This window comes from Perognathus longimembris, chromosome 14 (assembly GCF_023159225.1).
Source record: "Perognathus longimembris pacificus isolate PPM17 chromosome 14, ASM2315922v1, whole genome shotgun sequence".
Lineage (NCBI taxonomy): Eukaryota > Metazoa > Chordata > Mammalia > Rodentia > Heteromyidae > Perognathus > Perognathus longimembris.
In genome coordinates, this window is record NC_063174.1 from 60717046 (window position 1) to 60739615 (window position 22570).

Below are 22570 nucleotides of genomic sequence, written 5' to 3' on the forward strand. Positions count from 1 at the left end.
GGACACTGGCACAGGCTGGTTGTCAGCTGGCTGGTGGGAGTGGAAGGAGCTTACATATATGTCCCTCTTTCTTTCTCTCAGTAAAGGGGCACTACTGCCTGCGGGGAACCAGGCAGGTTGGCAGTAGGCCAAACCATAGGACATGGTTTGAGGCAGACTCTGTGGAGAGGAGGGAGACTGGTAGGCGTGTGAGGGTCTCGGGGACTGGTGGTGCCATCGGTGACAGCTGGAAGGCTTGGGTGAGGTCAGACAAGGGCAGCGGCTTCTGTGGGCACACTCACAGGCCACTCTTCTGTACCCTGCTTTGCAGAAGCACAGTAGAAGTCTATTCTCTTTTGCACTGTGGATCTTTAGCTCTCAAAAGATCCTCTCATGCCTCCCCTTTACCTTCCATTTAATTCCACCAGATACCAACAATCTGACCTTTTCATGAATTTCCGTTGGCCCTGGGTACCTGAGTGGGGTTTGCAGCCTGGTTTTAGAGGTTCCACAGAGCTGAATTCTGACTTTCTCTGCAGCACTCTTCTCATCAGGCTGGCATTAGGTCCTGGCTCATTGGCTGGTACTTTCCTGTGTCTCAGGGAAGATAGCATCTAAAGAGAGTTAAAAGCAATTAGTGTTGGCACCTATGCTCATGCCTGTAATCCTAGCTACTTAGGAGGCTGAGATCTGAAGATTGCAGTTTGAAGCCAACCTGGGCAGGAAAGCACATGAGACTTACCTCCAGTAAATTACCAAAAAGCCAGAAGTGGAGCTGTGGCTGAAGTGGGAGAGCTCTAATCCAGTGCAAAAAGAGGCTCAGGGATAGTGCCCAGGCTCTGAGTTCAAGCCTCAGGACCAGCGCGCGCGCTGGCGCACACACACACACACAGAGCTGGTTAGTTTTTGTGTAGATCCTGTCCCCAGCTGCCTCTCCGACCTGGCCTCCAGCTGTGTGGAGACCTAGGCAGTTTTGATGATGAACCACTCATGGGCATTATGTTGTCAGGCCTTTTAGCAGTAATGACTAAAAGTCTACTCTGCCAGGGACAGCCAGGATACAGAAATAATTGAATGTGTCTCCTTTCTTAGAGGGAAGACGCCTGGAGCAATAGAGGTAGTGCAGAATAAGCTGAAGGGCTGTTTCTCTGCCATAGGCTGCCTTCGATGGTAGTAACAAAGGGCAGTGGCCATGCCTGTCCTTGGGAGCAGTGTTTCATTCAGCAGATGTTAGGGAATGACTGTGGTATGTCCAGTAGCAATAAGAGAGGGCAAGAACAACAGGCCTTAGTCCAGGAAGGACCTGTCCCGTGGCAGAGATGTCCAGGCGGCACAGTGTGACTAGAGACTACAGTACATGCTATGATGGAAGCAATCCAGCTGAGGTGTTACAGAAGCTACAGAGTGAGGCTGGCAGCTTGTGGATAGAATGGCTGGGGAAAGCCTCCTTTTCAATGACGTTGAGCTGAAGCCTAAAATGGGGAGAGCTGGCGGGAGGGCATGCCAGGCTCAGAGAACAGCAGATGCCAAGGCACCCCATTGGGCCATGGCTTGGATATCCAAAGAACCAGAAGTGCCCAGGATGGCAGAAAAGTGGGTATGTTAGGGCACTGGAATAAAATGAGCTAGTGGAGTGGTTGCTGTTACCCTGATGGACCCTAGGCATCGTGGAAGCCTAGGCAGGAGACAAACAGGTGTGTTTCCCAGATCACCCTCATTCTGTGTGGATAATGGCTGGAGACCACAGGAAGGGCCAGGAAGAGGCTGTTCTGGGGTCAGTGCCATGAAGACTGAAGGGCAGGTGGGGAGGTAAGGATTAGGGCAAGGCTGGATAATGGATTGGATGTAGTGTGCCAGGGAGGGAAAGAGTGAAACAAGGTTCCTGTTTTCTTGGCTAAAGCAACTGGGCATGTTTTCTTGGCTAAAGCAGCTAGACAGATGGGGGTGTGGGAAGGCTGTTCACAAGAAGAGAAGATGGGAGGTGTGAGGTGTGGACGTGGGGAGTTGGGTTTTAGAAGTCCTGATGCTGAGGTAACCGTGTGGGAGCATCAGGAAGGTGTCCATGCACAGGTCTGGAGCACACGGCAGAGGACTTAGCTAGAGATGAAAGCTGAAAGTTCCTTTCCAGGGGCTGCCTTATTCCAGCATGGTGGGCAGTCGCAAAAAGGGACAGGTATGGTGGCTTTGGTGGTACACTCTGGGGCTCCAGGGTGGACCAGAGGAAGGGGTGGGGCTCACTTGATGGGAAAGGCAGGAGGAGCAATGGTTTGCCTTGCTGGAACTCTCTGGGCACCTCTGCCTAGAAGATTTCTCCAGAACAAACCCACTAAGGGCAGGAAAGCTCTTTGCTACCAGAACATTCTTGGCTAGTCTCTTGAGCTTTATTCCAGAGCTAGAGTTGATATATGATATCCTCCTCAGATTTAGTTACCCAAGCACCAAGAGGCCTAGTGAGACATTAATATGTAGAGACCCCACCCATCCCAAATAACTACCTTCGAGGCTCTGGGAGGTGGGCCTTAGGGGCAATGGGGTTGGGCAGCTCTTCGAGGGATGGTAAATGATGAGAATGCCCTCAGGAGGAATGAGAATTCCTCAGGAGGAATCCATGGGAATAGAGGAGCTTCTATGCAAGGACCTGGAGTGTCACAGCCCTGCTGGTGGTGCTTTGTGGAAACTTTCCATTTAGTCTTCAGCCTCAGTGACAGAGCTGTTTATTCTTCTACACTGTAGCAAGCAGGATCCGGGAAGGCGAAGTAACTGCATACACCTCGCATTTCTTACATGTCAGTGTGGACATGGAGCCCAGGTCTTTATCTACTGTCTACAACTTGAGAAATATTTTAGAGAATAATAAAGTTTAGGAGTGAGCAGAAATGCTTAAATTTAAAGTGGAAGGGCTGGGAATATGGCCTGATGTTAGAGTGCTTGCCTCACATACATGAAGCCCTGGGTTCGATTCCTCAGCATACACATAGAAAAGGCCAGAAATGGCGCTGTGGCTCAAGTAGTAGAGTGCTCGCCTTGAGCAAAAAGAAGCCAGGGACAGGGCTCAAGCACTGTCAGGACTGGCAAAAAAAAAAAAAATCTTAAAGTAGAAGTCTCTGTATTGACAAAGATGTGAAGCAGTTAGAAGGTTGCTGGAGAGTAGAGACTGGTATCAACTCAAGGAAGAAAGTTTGTGATTGTCTTTTTTTTTGACCATGGGGCCTGCCTGAACTCAGGGCCTGGGCACAGTCCCTGAGCTCTTTTGCTCAAGGCTAGTTACCATTTTGAGCCATAGTTCCACTTCAGTTTTCTGGTGGTTGACTGGAGATAAGAGTCTCACAGACTTTCCTGCTAGGGCTGGCTTCAGACCAGGATTCTCAGATCTCAACCTCCTGAGTAGCTACGTTTACAGGTGTGAATCATCAGCGCCCAACCACAATTGTCTTTTTGACAGTACTGAGGTTTGAACTCAGGGCCTCTTTGCTAGTTAGGTGCTGTACTACTTGAGCCTCTAAGTCTTTTGCTTTTTGTTACTATTCCAATAGCCTTTCCAGTTTTTGCTTGGGTTGGTCTAGACTGTGATCTTGCTGTTTTTTGCCTTCTAAACATAGGATAAAAAGCGTGAGCCACCCAGTTATTAAGGTGGGGGCATCTCAAAAACTTTTTGCCTGGATTGGCTTTGAACCATAGTTCGCCTGATGTCAAGTAGCTAGGATTACAGACATGAATCTAATGCAGTTGTCTTTTAAATTTGCACGTAATCTTACTCAACAATCCAGTAGTTGTACTCTTGACAAATTCTTAGGCCCATGCATGAAGAAGTGAAAGAATTAATAACTCAGGTACCCATAACAAGAGTGAATAAATTGTGGACTATAGAACAATCAAAATAAAAGTGCAAAAACAAAAGTGCAGGGGCTGGAAATATGGCCTAGTGGCAAGAGTGTGGCCTCATATACATGAAGCCTTGGGTTCGATTCCCCAGCACCACATATATAGAAAAAGCTGGAAATGGTGCTGTGGCTCAAGTGTTAAGAGTGGTAGCCTTGAGCAAAGAGGCCAGGGACAGTGCTCAGGCCCTGAGTTCATGGCTTAAGACTGGCAAAAAACAAAACAAAAGTGCAGTGAGATGCTGGTGGATCACACCTGTACTCCTAGCTACTCAGCAGTCTGAGACCTGAGCTCTTGATTCAACCAGCCCAGCTAGAGTCAGGAGTCTCCAACTAACCAGCAAAAAGCCAGAACTAGAGTTAGGAATCAAGTGATAGAAGGCCAATTATGATCAAAAAGCCTGAGTGAGCACAGGCCCTGAGTTCAAGCCCCAATACTGGAACAGACAGAAGAGTAAATGAGTGCTACAGCTTTTTTTTTGTCCTTGTACTGTAGCTTGAACTCAGAATCTGGGCACCGTCCCTGAGCTCTTTTGCTCAAAGCAGCGCTCTGCCTCTTGAGCCACAGCTCTACTTCTGGCTTTTTTTTTTTTTTGTCGGTCATGGGGCTTGAACTCAGGCCCTGGGCACTGTCTTTGAGCTTTTTTTTTTGCTCAAGACTAGCACTCTACTACTTGAGCCACAGCGCCATTTCCAGCTTTTTTCTGTATTTGTGGTACCAAGGATTCGAAGGGCATCGTGCATTCTAGGCAAGGCACTCTACCAGTAGGCCAAACTCCTGGCCTACTTCTGGCATTTTGTAGCTAGTTGGAGATGAGAGTCTCACAGACTTTTCCTGCCCAAGATAGCATTTACCCATGATCCTTAGATCTCTTAAGCAGCTAGGATTACAGGCATGAGCCACTGGTTCCTGGCTATAGCTTCTTTTTATCAAGGATAATTTTTGGAAACTTAATGTTAAATGAAAAAAGGTTTGCCAAAGTATCCAAATGGCGTCATATCATTTTTTAAATAAAAATGAGAGACTAAATTATTTAGAATTTAGGAACATAGAATATGTGAATAAATGAATCAGGAAAGGCAAGGAAATATGACATAGTTCAGTTTAGTAATCACAGCCAGAACAGTGGGGGACAGGAGGCCAGAGCACTGAGTGGATCTGTGGTGCAGTGACTGTTCCTGAGTTGGAAGATGGGTTTCTGGGTGGGTAGTCCACTAGACTTCATAACTTTTATTATACATATTCTCCTGCATATGTCAGAAATTTCATGATTTTAAAAGAAAGCAATATTGAGCCTGGGGACTGGAAGTTACTGAGATGTTCTGGATTGGGTTGGGGCATTCTGAATGATTAACAGCATAGATGAGTGGCTATTAGCTTGTTCGTTGAGGAAGTTGGAGTGATTATGGCCATCAGAGGTTGGAAGGGACTGAATTTCGGAGCAGAGATTGCAGGGACAGCCCTGGCCTTGTCACCTTCTTGCCTCAGTTTCCTCTTCTGTAAAACTGGAATGTAATAACTGCTTCATTGCTGGATGCCAGTGGCTCACGCCTGTAATCCTAGCTACTTAGGAGGCTGAGATCTGAGGATCATGGTTTGAAGCCAGTCTTGGCAAGAAAAGGCTGTGAAACTCTTATTTCCAGTTAATGAGCAAAAAGCTGAAGTGGAGCTATGGCTCAAGTAGTAGAGCACCAGCCTTGAGCACAAAAGCTCAGAAACAGTGTCTAGGCCCAGAGGACTCCAAGACCCAGGACTGCTTCCTCCCCCCCCCCAAAAAAAAATTCAGAAATTAAAAAAAACAACAACCCTGCGTAATGGAGTTGTGAGGGTTAGAGGAATAACAAATTCTGTGCACAGGTGAACCATGGCAGGTACTCACTGAGTGATTTCCCAGGGAACCGGGGTGTGTGCTCAGGGTGCAGCCACTTTGAAGATGGGAGCAGGGGCATGAGGTAAAGGTGGGGGGTTGGGGTGGGTGTAAACATTAGGAGAGGTGGAAAATAATTGTTTGGTGTTTGCCAAAACTTAATTTATATTTATTTGATGGTACTGGAGTTTGAAATCAGGCCTTGCTTAGCCCATAAATTATTATAGTTAGTATCAGGGATTAACAGTGATATCACTTTAAATCAGTTCATGCCTGTTTTTGTTTTTTTTTTGTTTTTTCTCTTCTTTTTCTCCCAATTTTAGTACTGGGAAATTTGGTGCTTGTTTTATACCAGGGCTGTGTAAGCAAAGTGATCTAACCTTGTATGCGTCCCGGCCTGGACTCCGCCTGTGGAAGGCTGATGTCTATGGCACTGTCCAAGCCACATTTATCTTAAAGGATGTCTTTGCTGGAGGAATCACACCTTTTGAGCTCTACCCGAGGCTGGAATCCTCCGACAGTGGGAGTTGCGGCTCACCTGAGAAACACCTGGGGCTCGTCTCATGTTTCTTTCGAGAAGGCTGGGTGTTGAGTTGGAATGAGTACAGTATCTATCTTCTGGACACCGTCAACCAGGTACATGAAGGGATCAGAAGGCAAGAGCATGTTCTGCCCCTGGGCTCTCAGAATGGTGAGAGAAGTATCAATACCAGTGATTTCTATTTTCCTTTGATCCAAAGAAATCAAATGAAGGTTTAGAAATTTTTGTAGATTTGAGAAGTATCTACTTTTGTTGAGCATAGTGGCTCAAGCCCATAATAGAGCTACTGGGAGGCAGAGATGAGGAGGATAGAAATCTCAGACCAGTCTAGGCAAACAGATTCCATCTCAGCCAGCAGGCTGGGCATGATACACACCTGTGATTCTAGCTATAGTGGAGACAGGTAGGAAGGTCCCAGTTGGAGGCTGTCCTGAGGCAAAAAACTTGAGACCCTATCAAAAAAGATAGCTAAAGTTAATGGGCTAAGGGCATGGATCGAGTAGCAGAATCTGCCTAGTAAACTAGTACAAGGCTCTGAGTTCGAATCCCAGTACCACCAAAGAATGAATAAATACACTAAATAAATAAAGTGCTTTTGATAGTCATAATCCTAGCTTTGCTAAGGAATTAGGTGGGTTTTTTTCTGTTTGGTTTTTTTTTTATATTTGAGCAAAAATGATGTACATTCTTTTTTTTTGGCCAGTCCTGGGCCTTGGACTCAGGGCCTGAGCACTGTCCCTGGTTTCTTCTTGCTCAAGGCTAGCACTCTGCCACTTGAGCCACAGCGCCACTTCTGGCCATTTTCTGTATATGTGGTGTTGGGGAATCGAACCCAGGGCCTCATGTATACGAGGCAAGCACTCTTGCCACTAGGCCATATCCCCAGCCTCGATGTGCATTCTTTGTAGTCTGTTTGGGTCATGTTTTTCTCTTTTGGGGGTTAGGGTGCTGTACTGGGGATTGTACTCGGGGAACCTCGTGCATGTTGAGCTCCACCCCTGTCTCCTGGACCTATGTATTTTCTGGCTGCCAAATTACTTTGAGCACAGTCAATGACAATGAATTGTGGCAGAAACAGTAACTCCTAGAATAACCATCGCAGGCCCAGGTAGATAAAGCTACATTATTTTGGTTCTTTTCTACATTTTCTTCTTTAAACTTAATGATACGTCTTGGGCAACTTTTTATCATCATTAGTAAGTCATGACAAAACAATTTCTTAAATCTTGAAGGTCACCTTTGGAGACATTCTGAGCCTTAAACCTCTTCAATTTCAGAGCCTTTGTCTTGTCTCACTCCCCCCAAATCCAGACCAGGCCCATACTGCTTAGTTTCCTCCATGTAGGTTCTGGAAGCCTGTGGCATAGCCTCACTACAGAAAGTAAAGGTTGCTTTTTTTTTGCCAGTCCTGGGGCTTAGGGCCTGAGCACTGTCCCTGGCTCCTTTTTGCTCAAGGCTAGCACTCTGCCACTTGAGCCACAGCGCCACTTCTGGCTTTTTCTGCTTATGTGCTGCTGAGGAATTGAACCCAGGGCCTCATGCGTGCTAGGCAAGCCCTCTACTGCCAAGTCACATTCCCAGCCCGACCAAAGGTTTTTATGTCATACCTATCATCAGAAAACAAGTTTATGATCTTCACTGAAACCTCCTCAACTACAATTATCAGCCATGTCTGTACTACTGGTTTGGTACATGTGAAGCCTGTGTTCATTCTTTTAGTGAGGGCTATTTCAAAAGATATTTTTTATACTCTTTCCCTATTGATGGAGAACTTTTTCTCTTTTCCAGGATCCTTTGCACTTGCCAAGTGGTAGGTAGCATCAAGTCCTTTTCATCTGAGTACTTCCCCAGTGCTTCCCCAATAGATGTAGTAACTTCATTCCATAGGCAGGGAGATCTGTAACCGGCTGTCTGAACAGATACTGCCAGCTGCTATCCGAGCCTGTACCTCAGGGCACCATGATTGGCAGCCTTCAGAAACTACTGTTTTGTTCTAACCATTTGCCTGGTTATCTGAACATTAACAGAGAACTTGGCTCTATCTTCTACAGTGAACTGGTCTCTTGTTTACACTATTGGCTGGAAAACAACAATTGGGTCAGTGTGAGACGTCTTGTATGCTGCTATTTGTCAGGTGGAGGCCTCTTCCCTCCCCTTTCATATTGTTCAGAAACCATGAGCTGCAGGCACCCTAGTCTCCCCTGCAGGAGAGCACATGACCCGGGGCACTGACGTCCAGCACAAGGGAGACGTGCCACATAGTGCTGGGGACTCGCGGGGACCCTGCGCATTGTCAAGGAGGAGTTTGTCAGGGACTTCTTCCTGATGAACTTGGAACTCCCCCAGGATAGGAAAGGCGTCTGGACAGAGCCCAAGCACAGAGGAGGGAGGCTGGGGTTTGGACTGGCACATTCTGTGCATGTAAGGTATGGTGGAGCCAGGGGTAACAGGCTGAGGCCCCTTCCTGCCCTGCCAGGAAGTTTGCACTCCATGGCATATGGAGGCCTCAGAGCATAGAGTAGCTGAGAGGTGGGAGAGGCTCTGCTGGACAGTAGAGCCTGTCACTCAGCTTCCTGACACCTTGTGCAACTCTAGGTCACATCTGCCAGATAACGCCTGACTATAGATGTGTCAATTTCTGAAGCAATTTCAGAAAGTTGTAACAAAGTCCAGCTGCCATCTGATTTATTTGCAGTCTTACATAAGTTTCTTAATACTTTCAACTGTTACTATTGCCTGGTTTCATGCTTTTATTTCTTTGTTTATCTTAACAGGCTACAATTGCTGGTTTGGAAGGATCCGGTGATATTGTATCTGTTTCCTGCACAGAAAATGAAATCTTTTTCTTAAAGGGAGACAGGAACATTATAAGAATTTCGAGCAGGCCTGAAGGACTAGCATCGATAGGTTTGTGTCCATCTGAAGAGCTCTGTGTGCGAGGTACTGGGGCATGGACACTGCCATTTATAAGGGAAAACTAGCCAGGGGCATTTGGAGGCTTTACAACTCAGGCTTTACCCGCCTGAAGGGTTATGTCAGGCATCTCACAATTAGGGCTGTTTCCCTGTGTGAAAGGGACTAAGACAGTACATGGGTGAATGCTCCAATGGCAGATTTGCATAAGTCTTCAGAACATCTGAAACTCTCATTGGTCAATCCTTGTGGGATCTTGATTCTTTCGACTTTTGTTCTGTAATTCACATAGGCACATATTATTGTATAGCCCTGGGTGGATGGTTCACCATTCTCTGCTTTAGCTTCCAGAGTGCTGGAATTACAGGTGTGCACCACCATGCATAGTTTTTCTGTTTTCTGGGCAGCTGGGAATGTGGCTTAGTGGTAGGGTGCTTCCCTAGCATGCATGAAGTCTTGGGCTCAATTCCCCAGCACCACATACACAGAAAAAGCCAGAAGTGGTACTGTGGCTCAAGAGGTAGAGTGCTAGCCTTGAGCAAAAAGAAGCCAGGGACAGTGCTCAGGCCTTGAGTCCAAGCCCCGGGACTGGTAAAAAACAACAACAACAATTAAGAACCACTATGAGGAAGGGACAAAGACATAAGCACATCACAAGGACTGAGTATGGAGACTTGTGTTCCATCACTTTGCAATCTGCTTGCATTGATACCAGCTTTCTTAACCCCATCTTGAGTTTGTTCTAGTAGAAAGTTATCTTTCCTCCTTGAAGCTCCTAGTACGCATGTAGTTTTCGCATGCCCTTTGAGTACAGGAGGGCAATGTGGCTGAGATGTGTCACATCATTTGTTGAGGGCCGGGTTGATGCAGCTGATCTGGCTGGCTAGGCGGATGTCCCTTCTTCTCCCATGCTCTTGGAGGTTGACTGTCTCCCTCGGAGGAGGACTGCAGTCCTTAACTGCCACCTCCAAACAAGCCCATGAGGCATTTTGAAGTAATAATGTAAGCATGAAGCATAATGAAACCCTTTTTATACAGACATCTCTCCTTTCTCAAGAATTTTATGCCTAGGGGGTATTCCTATCTAGTGGTATTTATGAGAACTATTTTATGGATTTTGATATATGAGCTTCCTAGAAAATGAAAACCACTTAAATCTCTGTGTAGTTGAATTTTGTTTCTGTAAAATTTAGAATTTCTCATTTCCTTATCAGGTGGGAGCCTTGGGTCTTCTGTGCTGTTTGCTATTTAGGACTAGCAGCCTGGATAAGCACACGCTGACTTTCCCTGGGATAATCGGTAGTGAATGTGAACTCTTCTTCTTCCTCAGTGAGAGATGGTCTGGAGATGTCACGATGTTCAGAACAAGCACACATGCAGCGTCTGGAGAAGCCACTGGGAACTGCAGTGTCTGAGACAAGACTCCGAGGTTCTTCTTTGGCAAGCTCTGTGGTCAGTGAGCCCCGGAGCAGGAGCAGTTCACTCAACTCCACAGACAGCGGTTCAGGGCTGCTGCCACCTGGCCTTCAGCCAGGCCCCGAGCTGGGCAAAGGCAGCCAGCCCTCCTCCCAGAGGTTCAGTGTCATCAGCTCAGAAGATTTTGACCAGGAACTTGTTGTGAAACCTATCAAAGTGAAGAAGAAAAAGAAGAGAAGGACAGGTAGTCTCCATGGCTGAGTATCCGCTGGCTCGTGTGGCTTGTGTAGCTTGCCTAGGCCCTTTGGAGATAGACATACACGTGTGCTCGGGTAGGACACCTGCTTCTCATTGAATGGCCACTTACCCACTCGGGGAAAAGTAGAGGCCTTTAGAAAATGAACACATTCCTCCCAGAGGAATTTCACTGTAAAAAGTGTCTCCAAACTAATGAAGAATACACAGACACACACAAAGCCCCTCTGTAAGATTGGAATGATTGCAGAACATTTCATCTGTCTATCATGCCCTCCTTGTAGTCTGAGTCCATTCTTTTTGTTGCCAGTCCTGGGGCTTGAACTTGGAGCCTGGGAACTGTCCCTGAGCTTTTGCTCAAGGCTAGCCCTCTATCTCTTGAGCAACTGAGCCACTTCCAGCTTTTTCTGTTTATGCGGTACTGAGGAACTGAAGCCAGGGCTTCCTGCATGCTAGGCAAGCACTCTACCACTAAGCCACATTCCCAGCCCTCATTCTTTTTATTTATTTATTTTTCCTAGTTTCTATTTTTTTAAATTTTCTTATTTATTGTCAAAGTGATGTACACAGAGGTTATAGCTTCATACGTTAGGCATTGGATACATTTCTTGTACTGTTTGTTACCTCCTCCCTCATTCCCCTTTCCCCCTTTTCCCTCTCCTCCTATGAGTTGTTCAGTTGGTTTACACCAAATAGTTTTACAAGTATGCTTTTGTAGTCATTTGTCTTTTTAATTAAGAATGTTGCCTTAGGCATGTATGCTATTTACTAGACCAGAGAGTCCATAAACATGGATTTGGAAAGTCATGAGATAAGACTTACATTGGTGTACAGATGGGACATTTTTGTGTTGACATTTGAATTTTTTACTCTGTTCTCTAGCTACTGTGGTATTAAAGGAAATTGAGTATCAGATTCCTAAACATTTTTTAACAGTCTTTGGGTTTTTTTTTGGCCAGTCCTTGGCCTTGGACTCAGGGCCTGAGCACTGTCCCTGGCTTCTTCCCGCTCAAGGCCAGCACTCTGCCACCTGGACCACAGCGCCCCCTCTGGCCGTTTTCCATATATGTGGTACTGGGGAATTGAACCGAGAGATTCATGTGTAGGAGGCAGGCACTCTTGCCATTAGGCCATATTCCCAGCCATTTTTTTTTAACAGTCTTGAGGAATGAACTCAGGGCCTTGCAGTTGCTAGGCATGCATGTCTAAGAATTCTAATAATTAAAAAATATTGGCCCTGACCCAGCCGAATATGCCCTTTTGTTCCATTCCACTTCCTTAGCATTTCCTGAGTGTCTCAGAATCAGTAGGTGAATATGATACTTGTATCAATATATAACATCCCTTTATTGGGATCATTTGTATTTAAGAGACTCATTCTTCACCTCCTTCATTTAAAATACCTTTTTTTAAAATAAAAGGCACGTGGGCTGGGAATATGGCCTAGTGCTAAAGTGCTCACCTCATATATGAAGTCCTGGGTTCAATTCCTCAGCACCACATATGTAGAAAAAGCTGGAAGTGGTGCTGTGGCTCAAGTGGTACAGTGCTCAGGCCTTGAGTTCAAGCCCCAGGACTGGCTAAATAAATAAAAGGCACGTATAGGGGCTGGGAATATGGCCTAGTGGTATAGAGTGCATGTCTCGTACACGTGAAGCCCTGGGTTCGATTCCTCAGCACCACATATATAGAAAAAGCCAGAAGTGGTGCTGTGGCCCAAGTGGTAGAGTGCTAGCCCTGAGCAAAAAGAAGCCAGGGACTGCTTGGGCCCTGAGTTCAAGCCCCAGGACTGGCAAAAAAAAGGGGGGGGGCACATACAGGGGGAAATATTTTTTTCAGACAAGAGCCAGTCAAGTAATTATAATCCTAGCTAGAGAGGCTGAAATTAGGAGGATCATGGTTTGAGGCAAACTGGTCATACACACTGGTGGCTCCTCTGTGCTGTTTGTAGCCCTTCTAACCTGCAGCTGGGTGAAGTGGCTCATCCCTGTCACTTCAACTGCAGACGGAAATGAAAAACAGGTGGGTTTCAGTCCAGGCATATGCCTGGTCAAGAAGCAAGGCCCTATCAAAAATATCCAGTTCAGGGCTGGGGATATGGCCTAGTGGCAAGAGTGCCTGCCTCATATACATGAGGCCCTGGGTTCGATTCCCCAGCACCACATATATAGAAAATGGCCAGAAGTGGCACTGTGGCTCAAGTGGCAGAGTGCTAGCCTTGAGCAAAAAGAAGCCAGGGACAGTGCTCAGGCCCTGAGTCCAAGCCCCAGGACTGGCCAAAAAACAAAGCAAAACAAAAATATCCAGTTCAAGCTAGGTGTGGTAGTTCAAGCCTGTAATCTGAGCTACTCGGGAAGCAGAGATTGAAGGATCAGGATATTCAAAGCCAGCCAGACCATAAAAGTTCATGAGACTCCATCCCATCCAGTGACTGGATGCAGTAGTGCATGCCTGTCATCCCAGTGACAAAAGATGACAAGTAGGCTTCCTCTAGGCCAGCCCCGGCATAAAGAGAGACCTCATCTTGAAAGTAACCAACATAGAAAGGGGCTGGCAGAATAGCTCAAGTAGTAAAGCACTTGCCTACGAGAGATGTGAGGCTTTTCATTCAAACCCTAATACTACCAGAAGGTTTTTCTTCATAAGCCAAAAAAAAAAATAGTTTTCTTTTCATGTTTTCTTGCCATTTATGTCAAATCGTGTCTTATTTTAATATTCTCATTTTAAACTAGAAAGTGGAAACAAGAACACCTGTCACAGTTCCTTGGACTCGACCCCGTGCTCCGAATTTCCTGCTGACAGCCCACAGTCCTTGCACACAGACCTGCTGTCCATGGCCTCCAGTGTCCTGGGCAGCAGCCTGGATCAGCTGAGCACAGAGTCTCCCGACCCGGAAAGCACCTTCAGTGGTGAGGTGAATGGTGTCTCGCAGGAAAATAATGACCCTGAGGCTTTCAGCGTCCTGGAGGTGCCAGGATGTGCCCCTGCTGCACTGCAGGAAGAGAACAACACTAGAACGGACACTGTACAGCACCTTCACACGTGCGAAGTGGAGCCGCCCTCATCCTCACTCCCGAGGGAAGGTGTGGCTGCAGGTGACGTCACAAGACTGGAAGAGGATCCTGGTCCTACCGATGACACAGCAGACCACTTACTGGTGCCCTTCGGAGACCCAAACAGCTCTGCCGAAGCGCATGAGGTCGAGAAGGGGGAGCCCAGTGAACTCCAGAGCACTTCCGAGGGCCCCCTCCTGGACTTGTGTATGGTGCCTTCTTGCCTCAGCTGGCTTCCAACTGCTGAGCAGTGGCCGCCTGGGGCCCCCGCCAATGGTGGCAGCACTGAGGAGGCAAACCAAGACCAGGACGCCATGGCCCAGATGGATGCCCCTGACCTCCTCGGCTCAAACTCCTGGCATGCGCTCCCTGACAACAAAGACACAGGCCAGAAAGCACCATTGGCTCTGGAATGTGAAGTGGTGGGGAGTCAGCTGACCCCTCTGACTTCTGCCTTGGTGGCCAGCACCCATGAGCCTTGGCTGGAGCAGCCTTCCCAGGACCAGGCCTTGGCGTCCAGTGATGATGAAGACATCTATGCTCAGGGGCTCCCATCTTCATCCTCAGAGACAAGCGTGGCAGAGCTTGGAACTAGTCACGCTCTGCAGGATCTGGGTCAGCCCGGTGCTGACGACACTGCTCTGCTCAAGTCAGACCAGGTATGTGGGAGATGTAACTAAGGTTGTTTTCTGTTTGTTTTTCTTAAGAGAGTCCTGAGCAGCACTAGTTTTTTCCTCCTTAGGTGAAGTATGCCTGTCCTGCTCCAGGGAGCTGGAAAGCTCAACTTTTTGTGGAGTTTTAAGGGAGTGGGGGAGGAGGCTATGGCTTGCCACAGTGAGCAAATCAAGGTGTTTCTTTGAAACACTTAACATCTTTATTTGTGCAAATAGGTTGATTTCATTTGCATTTTTAGAAATTTGTTAAAGTGTATTTAGCTTTGATTTTGTTGTTGTTGTTCAAAGAATCTTACCTCTACTTGTCAGTGGCTCACATCTGAATTCCTAGCTGCTCAAGAGGCTGAGATCTAAGGATCACAGTTCAAAGTCAGCCTGGGCAGGAAAGTCTGTGAAACACTTACCTCCGGTTCACCGAAAAGGCTGGAAGTGGAGCTTCAGTAGTTCAAATAGTAGGGTGCTAGCCTTGAACAAAAAAGAAAGAAAGAAAAAATCCACCAACAATGCTCAAACTCTCAGTTCAAGACCCAGGACTGGCAAAAAAAAAGGGGGGGGGGGCATGAGAATCTTAAGTTAACCACCAAAAAGCTGGAAGTGAACCAGGTGCTGGTGGCTCATACCTGTAATCCTAGCTACTCAGGAGGCTTAGAACTGAGGATTAAGGTTCAAAGTCAGCCCATGCAAGAAAGTCTGTGAGACTCTTATCTCCAGTTAACCACCAGAAAACTGGAAGTGGTGCTGTGGCTCAAAGTGGTAGAGTGCTAGCATTGAGCAGAAAAAGCTCAGGGACAGCGCCCAGGCCCTCTGTTCAAGCCCCATGACAGACAAAAAACAACAAAAAATTTAAAGCTGGAAGTTGAGCTATGGCTCAAGTGTTAGAGTGCTAACCTTGAGCAAAAGAGCTCAGGGACTATGCCCAGACCCTGCATTTAAGCCTCAGAACCAGCCCCCCAAAAAGGAAAAAGAACTAGCAGTAAAACTTTAGTCAACAAAATTCATTGTCTTCAGCCAACCTTCTACCAGCAGTTCCCACAAGATACTCTTGAGTGTGAAGGTTGGAACAGTGCTTGCAGAAGTATAGGAAAAATAAGACACTGATGGTGCAGTTCTCCTAGCACATCTGCTGCATTTAGACATTCAGAAAATCAGCTCACATGCAAAGCGTGTTGAGGACTCCATGTTTAAAGTAAAGTGTGCCATAGAATGAAGCCAGATCGTAAATATCCAATACGAGGCTGGGAAGGTAGCTTAGTGGTAGAGTGCTTGCCTTGCATGCATGAAGCCCTGGGTTCCATTCCTCAGTACCACATACACAGGAAAAGCTGGAAGTGGCGCTGTGGCTCAAGTGGTAGAGGGCTAGCCTTGAGAAAAAAGCTCACAGACAGTGCCTAGGCCCTAAGTTCAGACCCCAGGACTGACCAAAAATAAAAATAAAAAATCCAGTGCTAGGTAGGTGTGGTGGTTCAGGCCTGTAATCCTAGCTACTCAAGAAGCAGAGAACAAAAGATCAAGGTTAAAGTCCAACCAGATCATAAAAGTTCATGAGCTTTGAGCACTACTGTGGAAGGATATTACCATATGAAAAATGTTATCCCAGGATATCACAGCCTTTTCCAGGGAACCACGGCTCTGTCCCAGAGGTAGAATAAAAGAGTAGGGGCAGCAAGGCTTCTCAAAGAGCTGTTCAGCTGTATAATTTTCAGCATTCTGCCCACTTTCCTTGTTGACAACAGTATGACAAATGCAGCTATGCCACTTGCCACAGAACTTACCACTCTCTCCTTGTTAGTTTGCAGAGAGCTGGATGGGCTACTCGGGTCCTGGCTATGGCATACTCAGCTTGGCGGTGTCTGAGAAGTATATTTGGTGCCTGGACTACAAAGGTGGCCTGTTCTGCAGTGCACTGCCTGGCGCTGGGCTACGCTGGCAGAAGTTTGAAGATGCTGTCCAGCAGGTGGCGGTCTCCCCTTCAGGTTTGCCTCCTTGGCTTCCTGCTCCTAGTCCCAGCTATCTCCCATCAGGTCTCCTGATGCACATGGGCCTTCCTGTGGGCTGGGGGACCTTCTTCAATTCCCAGGATTCATTTCCTTTGATGTTATACTCTGATGGGTGCTCAACTTGAGTGCCTTTTTATTCTTCCTTATTTTAGTTTTTGTTGTTGTTTTGTCTTGGTTTGATGGCATTAAGGGTTGAACTCAGGGCCTTTCAGTAGTTGCTAGGCAGGTACTTTACCACATGAGCCTATACACAGCCTTTTTGTTTTAGTTTGTCTCTAAGCTTCTTCCTGAGCTTTCCTTGGGCATAGGTCTTCCTACTTGCACCTCTCAAGTAGCTGGGCTTGCAGGCATGTACCACAACTTCCAGCCCTTTTTGCTAATTAATTGCAGTGATACTATTTGAACACATTTTTGTAAGCTTATAAATAATTTGAGTTTTGAAGGTTCTTGGGTACTATTAACATATTTCACCCTTATAAAAGCTACATGTATTTCTGTTTGTCAGTGTCACTAAACTTATATTTACATGGTAATGGTGAATTAAGGAAAGTTCACAATGAAGTTTCAGGAGACAGGTCTAGAGCCATAGATTCAGCCTTGTCCAGCTTCTGTTCCAGTGTGCTAACAAGAATCCAGAGTGTGCTTGCCTAGTGTGCAAAGGTACTGGTTCCCACCTCCAGCTTTGAGTAAAAAAGAAAAATGAAAACCCAAACTCTTGTTCAAAAGAAGAAAATACGAGGGTGTTTTTTTTTTTTTCAGGATTATTTTGTTTTCTTTCTTTTCACTGCTCCCTGGAGACAGGCTGAGCTATAGAAATAATAACCCTCCATTACTGTGTGATATGATCACATGTCTTCATTTTTTCCCCTGTTTCTACCTTTTTTACCTAGGAGTTCATCTCCCTAGTTACTTAGAAACTTTGGTTCTCTCTCTTGTCTTAATTACTTTGTATTTTCCCAACTGTTTCATTAGTCCCTCATTGCTGTGGTTGCAGATGTCTCAGTGACATTAACATTCTCAGCTGAGGTAGTATCCTTCAGGATTCATGTCTGCAGGGGCTCCCAGAGCGCTTGTACCATGTCTTGTTCGGAGTAGGGGGTACACAGGAGCAGCCACTCAGCAGACCCTGTGGTCCAGCTCTGCTCATGTCAGCCAAGGTGATTGCTTGCCTTGGCCTCCATCTACAGTGCTCTCCCCTGCCTTCCTCTTCCTGCCTCCCCTCCTACATTTGTTTGTCAGAACTCTACCTAGCTTAGATGCAGCTCTGCTGTTTAGCTGCTCCAGAAGTGGTCCCTAGCCAAGCCTCGGACAAACAATTGTGTCACACTGTGTCTATTTGGGCCCTCAACCTCATCCGCTTGATGATGTCATCACTGCTTTTCCCAGCCCCCACTGCTAGGGCACAGATCTCTTCACCCCCAGCCTTTAGATCAGCCCGGGAAGGTGGAGATGACTCATTTCACAGGTTAGGAAGATGAGGGGTGTGATGATGCCCAGATTCACACAGCTTTGCGGTGCTGGCAGAAGTGCAAGCCGCGGCACCGTGACGAGGAAGTTACAGAGTGTGATTTAGGAGTCTGACCCTCACAGTGCCTAGAACAATGTCTCTGCATAGTAAGTTCAGTCTTTGTTGGTAGTGATTATAGTTTTTATTACCACAGGAGCTCTTCTCTGGAAGATTGAACAGAAATCGAACCGTGCCTTCGCCTGTGGAAAAGTCACCATCAAGGGGAAGCGGCATTGGTATGAAGCGCTGCCTCAGGCAGTATTCGTGGCCTTGAGTGACGACACAGCCTGGATCGTCAGGACCAATGGAGACCTGTACCTGCAGACAGGTAGGGTCAGCCCCACAGGCCACTTTGCCTCTTGCCACATCTGCTCTGCTAACCACATACTTCAAACAGTCACAAATTCAGAGGCTCAAAACCAATTAGAATTTTAAACAGGTTCTAGAAAGACAGTGTTTGCCATGGAATGTATTAGCAGTTTCTTGCTGCTCTAACAGTAGTAGCACAGTCTGGCACAGATTTAGAGCAGGAATTAATATGGTTTTTCATGAGGTACAAAAGTAGAATCACAGCTAACCATCACATAGCCAATCGTGTAGTGTAGCCTTTGAGGAAAGAATAATAGAAATGATGATAGGAGTCTGGAGGTATAGCGCAACTGGTAAAGCACCTGCCCAGGAAACATGAGGCCCTGAGTTCAAATCCCAGTATTGCTAGAAATTAAAGAAATTATGTTAGAAATCATTTCACCCTAAGATTTAAGTGACTGAATTTTTTTTCCAGCCAAGCCAAAGCTCAACACTTACACACTTGTTTACATATGGGTCAGGTGAAAATAATTTTCCCTAAATAGCACTTCAGCTTGTCCTAGGAAACTGCCCTTAGGGAAATCTTTAGCTGCTAGAAGTGGCACAGTGGGACTTGTTTATTAGAAACAAACTGTAATGAGTCAGTGTTTGTTTACTGTGCACACATGGGAAATGGTTTGCCATCAGTAGCGTGATCGACAGGACTAGGAAGGGCTGGGGGCAGAAGTTCTGTTTGAGTTGTCTAATGGTCATATTAGGCTTATGTAAAGATCCATCTTCCAACCATTTAATATTGCTGATTCAGAGAACAATTTCTCATATGACCCATCATGGGAATGGTTCTCGGGATTGAAGGCCTTGGCTGTTTGACTCCTTCCCAGGTATGGAGGAACTTCCAGCCCTGAGGGCAGCCATGCTTGCTTCATGGCCATGTGCTAGTGCTGGCCTCCGGCCCAGTTCCGTGTCTTCTCTCCACTGAAAATAGCTCTGGCAGCTCACTTGCATATCTGGCTTCCAGGACATTTCAGATTAGGTCATGGCGTGACGAGGAGGTGGCACTGGGGCCTGGGGATGAGGAGCCAGGTGCCCTCCCAACTCCTCAGTAGGGCAGTGGGCTTGAGTTTGAACAAGAAGTCCACTAGGTAAGAACCATCTGTGGTTTATGATGGGTGCTTTTTGTGATTATACTACTAAGACCCAATTGCAAGCTGAGGCAGTCTTGTTTTGCCAGCTCCTTTAGAAGTAGCCTTTCAGCTCATAGACATACATTGCTGATAGGCCACAAAAAGACCAGGGAGGGAGGGAGCCCTGGAGCGCTGGTCCCACCACAGCCTTGCACTACAGGCACTCTAGCGGACCTCAGACTTCATTTGGTGAAGCCTAGGAGAGAGGAGCTAGTCTTCAGAGCTGCTCTGCAGAAGAGGGCTAGAGGATCCAGCAGCAGCAACTGGCCAACACAGCTTCCTGGCAGAAGGCTTTCCCTGTGGATGTGGGGGTGGGGGTGGAGCGGGCTGTCTTGCCTCAGCTTTCCAGTTTCAAAGCACCTTCTAAACTTTAAGCCACGTCAAATGATACTCCTTTAATTTCCAAAGAATGTCTAAAACAGTCTCATATAGATTGTGACATCAAAGTAGAATTTACCCTTTTTTGTTGCTTCAACCTTAAAAAGAAAAGGAATTCATTAGATAGTAAAATACTAAAAAATAAGAATGCATACCCCGTGGTTTCAAATGCTGATGGCAGTCAGGTGCCTATGCAGGAAAGTCTATGAGACTCTCAGCTCTAGTTAACCACCAAGAAAACCAGAACTGGAGCTATTATTCAAGTGGTAGAGCACTAGCCTTGAGCAGAGCAGCTCAGGAAGAACACACAGGCCCTGACTTCAAGCCTCAGGAATGGTACCAAAATAAATTAAAAACAAAAGAAGTGCTGATGGTGAGCCTTTGGTTTCCTTCCCCTGTGGCGGGCAGGTCTCAGTGTGGATCGCCCCTGTGCCCGAGCTGTGAAAGTGGACTGTCCGTACCCGCTCTCCCAGATCACCGCCCGCAACAGCGTGGTGTGGGCCCTGACAGAGCAGAGGGCCCTCCTGTATCGAGAGGGTGTGAGCAGCTTCTGTCCCGAGGGGGAGCAGTGGAAGTGTGACATCGCCAGGTACGCACCAAGGTGTTTTATCAGCATGACTCTCCACAACACCCGCAGGTCTTATGTTGATACAAGTTCTCTCAAGGTGTCAGCAGTCTAGTTCTGGGGACATGTTCCCACCTGGGCCAGCAGAATGGCTGTCAGGCCAGAGCTCACTTTGACAAACATAGCTGTTCTTGTATACAGGCCCTGAGCATCAGAGACTTTTCACAGTGTCTCTGTGCAGTCCTGTTGAGAATCTATGGTGGTGTAGTTTTAATTATTTTTTCTATCTTCATCTGGTCTGTGAAGGTGGATCTCTGAGCCTGTAACTTGTTTTCCTTTTACTACTCAAAATTAGTCCTTAAGCTGGGCACTGATGGCTCACACTTGTAATCCTAGCTACTCAGGAGGCAGAAAAATCCTTGAGACTCTTTATCTCCAATAAACTACTCAGAAAAGGATGGAAGTGGTGCTGTTGGTAGAGTGCTAACTTTGAACACAAATACTCAGGGACAGCACCCAAGCCCTGAGCTCAAGCCTCAGGACTAATAAAAAAAAAAAAAAATCAGTCCTTAGAAAAATCAGATGAGGATGGACTTAGCCAGGCAGTGAACAATCAGGGAGCCCCTGGGAGTGGCTTGAGTGTACCAAAGTGGCCAAGAGGCAGCCCTGCCTTCATCTGCCAATCTGGGGAGCCACCTAACCAACAAATACCACTTAGGACAGAGGATTCTAAACAAGACAAGGAGAGTATAGCATCAAGAGCTTTGACTGCCCGCAGGGATTGGGGTGGCAGCATGCCAGAGGAAGCCACCACCAAGCCTTGAAGCTGCCAAGGACACCCCGAGATGGGGAGGTAAGGCCAGACCCAACAGAGAGGGAACTGTGTTCAGGGACAGCTGCACTTCCTTGGGGAAAGACAGAGAGCAGTGGAGTGGCCCCTGGGCCTTAGGTGGTTTTCTGTTGTTCCTGTTGTTCTGGGCCTTCAGTATGTCTTTCAAAAGCTGCCACATGTCTGGACAGTTTATATTGCACACTAGTGTCTCTCAAACTCATACCTCCTCCCTTGGCACTTGATGTTCCTCTCCTGTGAGTAGGAACATATTTCTTCCCCACACCAAGCCTCCCAGAGACTCTCGGGGAGTTGACCCTCCGCCTACTAAGGGGACTGACTCTGGTGTGCTCTTGCTCACTTTCAGTGAAAGGCAAGCTTTGGAGCCTGTCTGCATTACTCTTGGGGACCAGCACACTCTCTGGGCCCTGGACATCCATGGTAAGCTGTGGTTCAGAACTGGAGTGGTTCCAAAGAAGCCCCAAGGGGACGATGACCACTGGTGGCAGGTAGGTGCTGAGGCTCTGGCTTGGAGATCCTCCCTCTTCCTGTCTGCTCTCTTTTTCCTTAAAGAATCAGATTAAGCCAATACTATTCATCCTTACTATTTGGGTTATACTTTCCTATGAATACATTAAAAATGCCAAGGACTCCTTGCTACTCAAGAGACTGAGATCTGAGGATCACGTGTAAAGCCAGCCAGAGCAGGAGAATCTGTGAAACCATTATCTCAATTAACCACCAAAAAAGCCAAAAGTAGAGCTGTGGCTCAAGTGGTAGAGTGCTAGCCTTGAGCAAAAAACCTCAGGGACAGTGCCTGGACCCTGAGTTCAAGCTCCAGGACTGCTACAAAAACAAAAGCAATGACAACAAAACCACCAAGAACTCTCTCTCTTTTTATTTTTGGTCCTCTTTGTGCTCAAGGCTAGCTAGCACTCTACCACTTGGAGCCACAGCTCCACTTCTGGTTTCTGAGTGGTTAATTGCAGATAAGAGACTTTCCTACCCAGACTGGCTTCGAACCATGATCCTCAGATCTTACTCAGCCTCTTGAGTAGCTACAATTACAGGTGTGAGCCACCAGCACCCAACCTAAGGATTTTTCATAATAGGAAATAACTTGCAAAAGTTTCTTGCATAAACAGTTTAGGCGGTGTTATTTACACATTCATCACTATAGGCTAGATCAGACCAGTGACATCCATTTGAAGACCGAGGTAATAA

The 22570-nt window shown here is 46.8% G+C and overlaps 1 protein-coding gene across 1 annotated transcript in view; it reads left to right on the plus strand.

Annotated features, from left to right (window-relative positions):
• Tecpr2 (tectonin beta-propeller repeat containing 2) overlaps positions 1-22570 on the plus strand; it is a 67065-nt gene that overhangs the window by 21140 nt on the left and 23355 nt on the right. The window contains exons 7-14 of the mRNA XM_048362402.1: positions 6049-6361; positions 9041-9173; positions 10510-10839; positions 13583-14562; positions 16367-16550; positions 18236-18409; positions 20361-20541; positions 21714-21855. Coding sequence (XP_048218359.1) covers positions 6049-6361; positions 9041-9173; positions 10510-10839; positions 13583-14562; positions 16367-16550; positions 18236-18409; positions 20361-20541; positions 21714-21855 — 2437 coding nt within the window. The remainder of the gene's footprint in view (positions 1-6048; positions 6362-9040; positions 9174-10509; positions 10840-13582; positions 14563-16366; positions 16551-18235; positions 18410-20360; positions 20542-21713; positions 21856-22570) is intronic.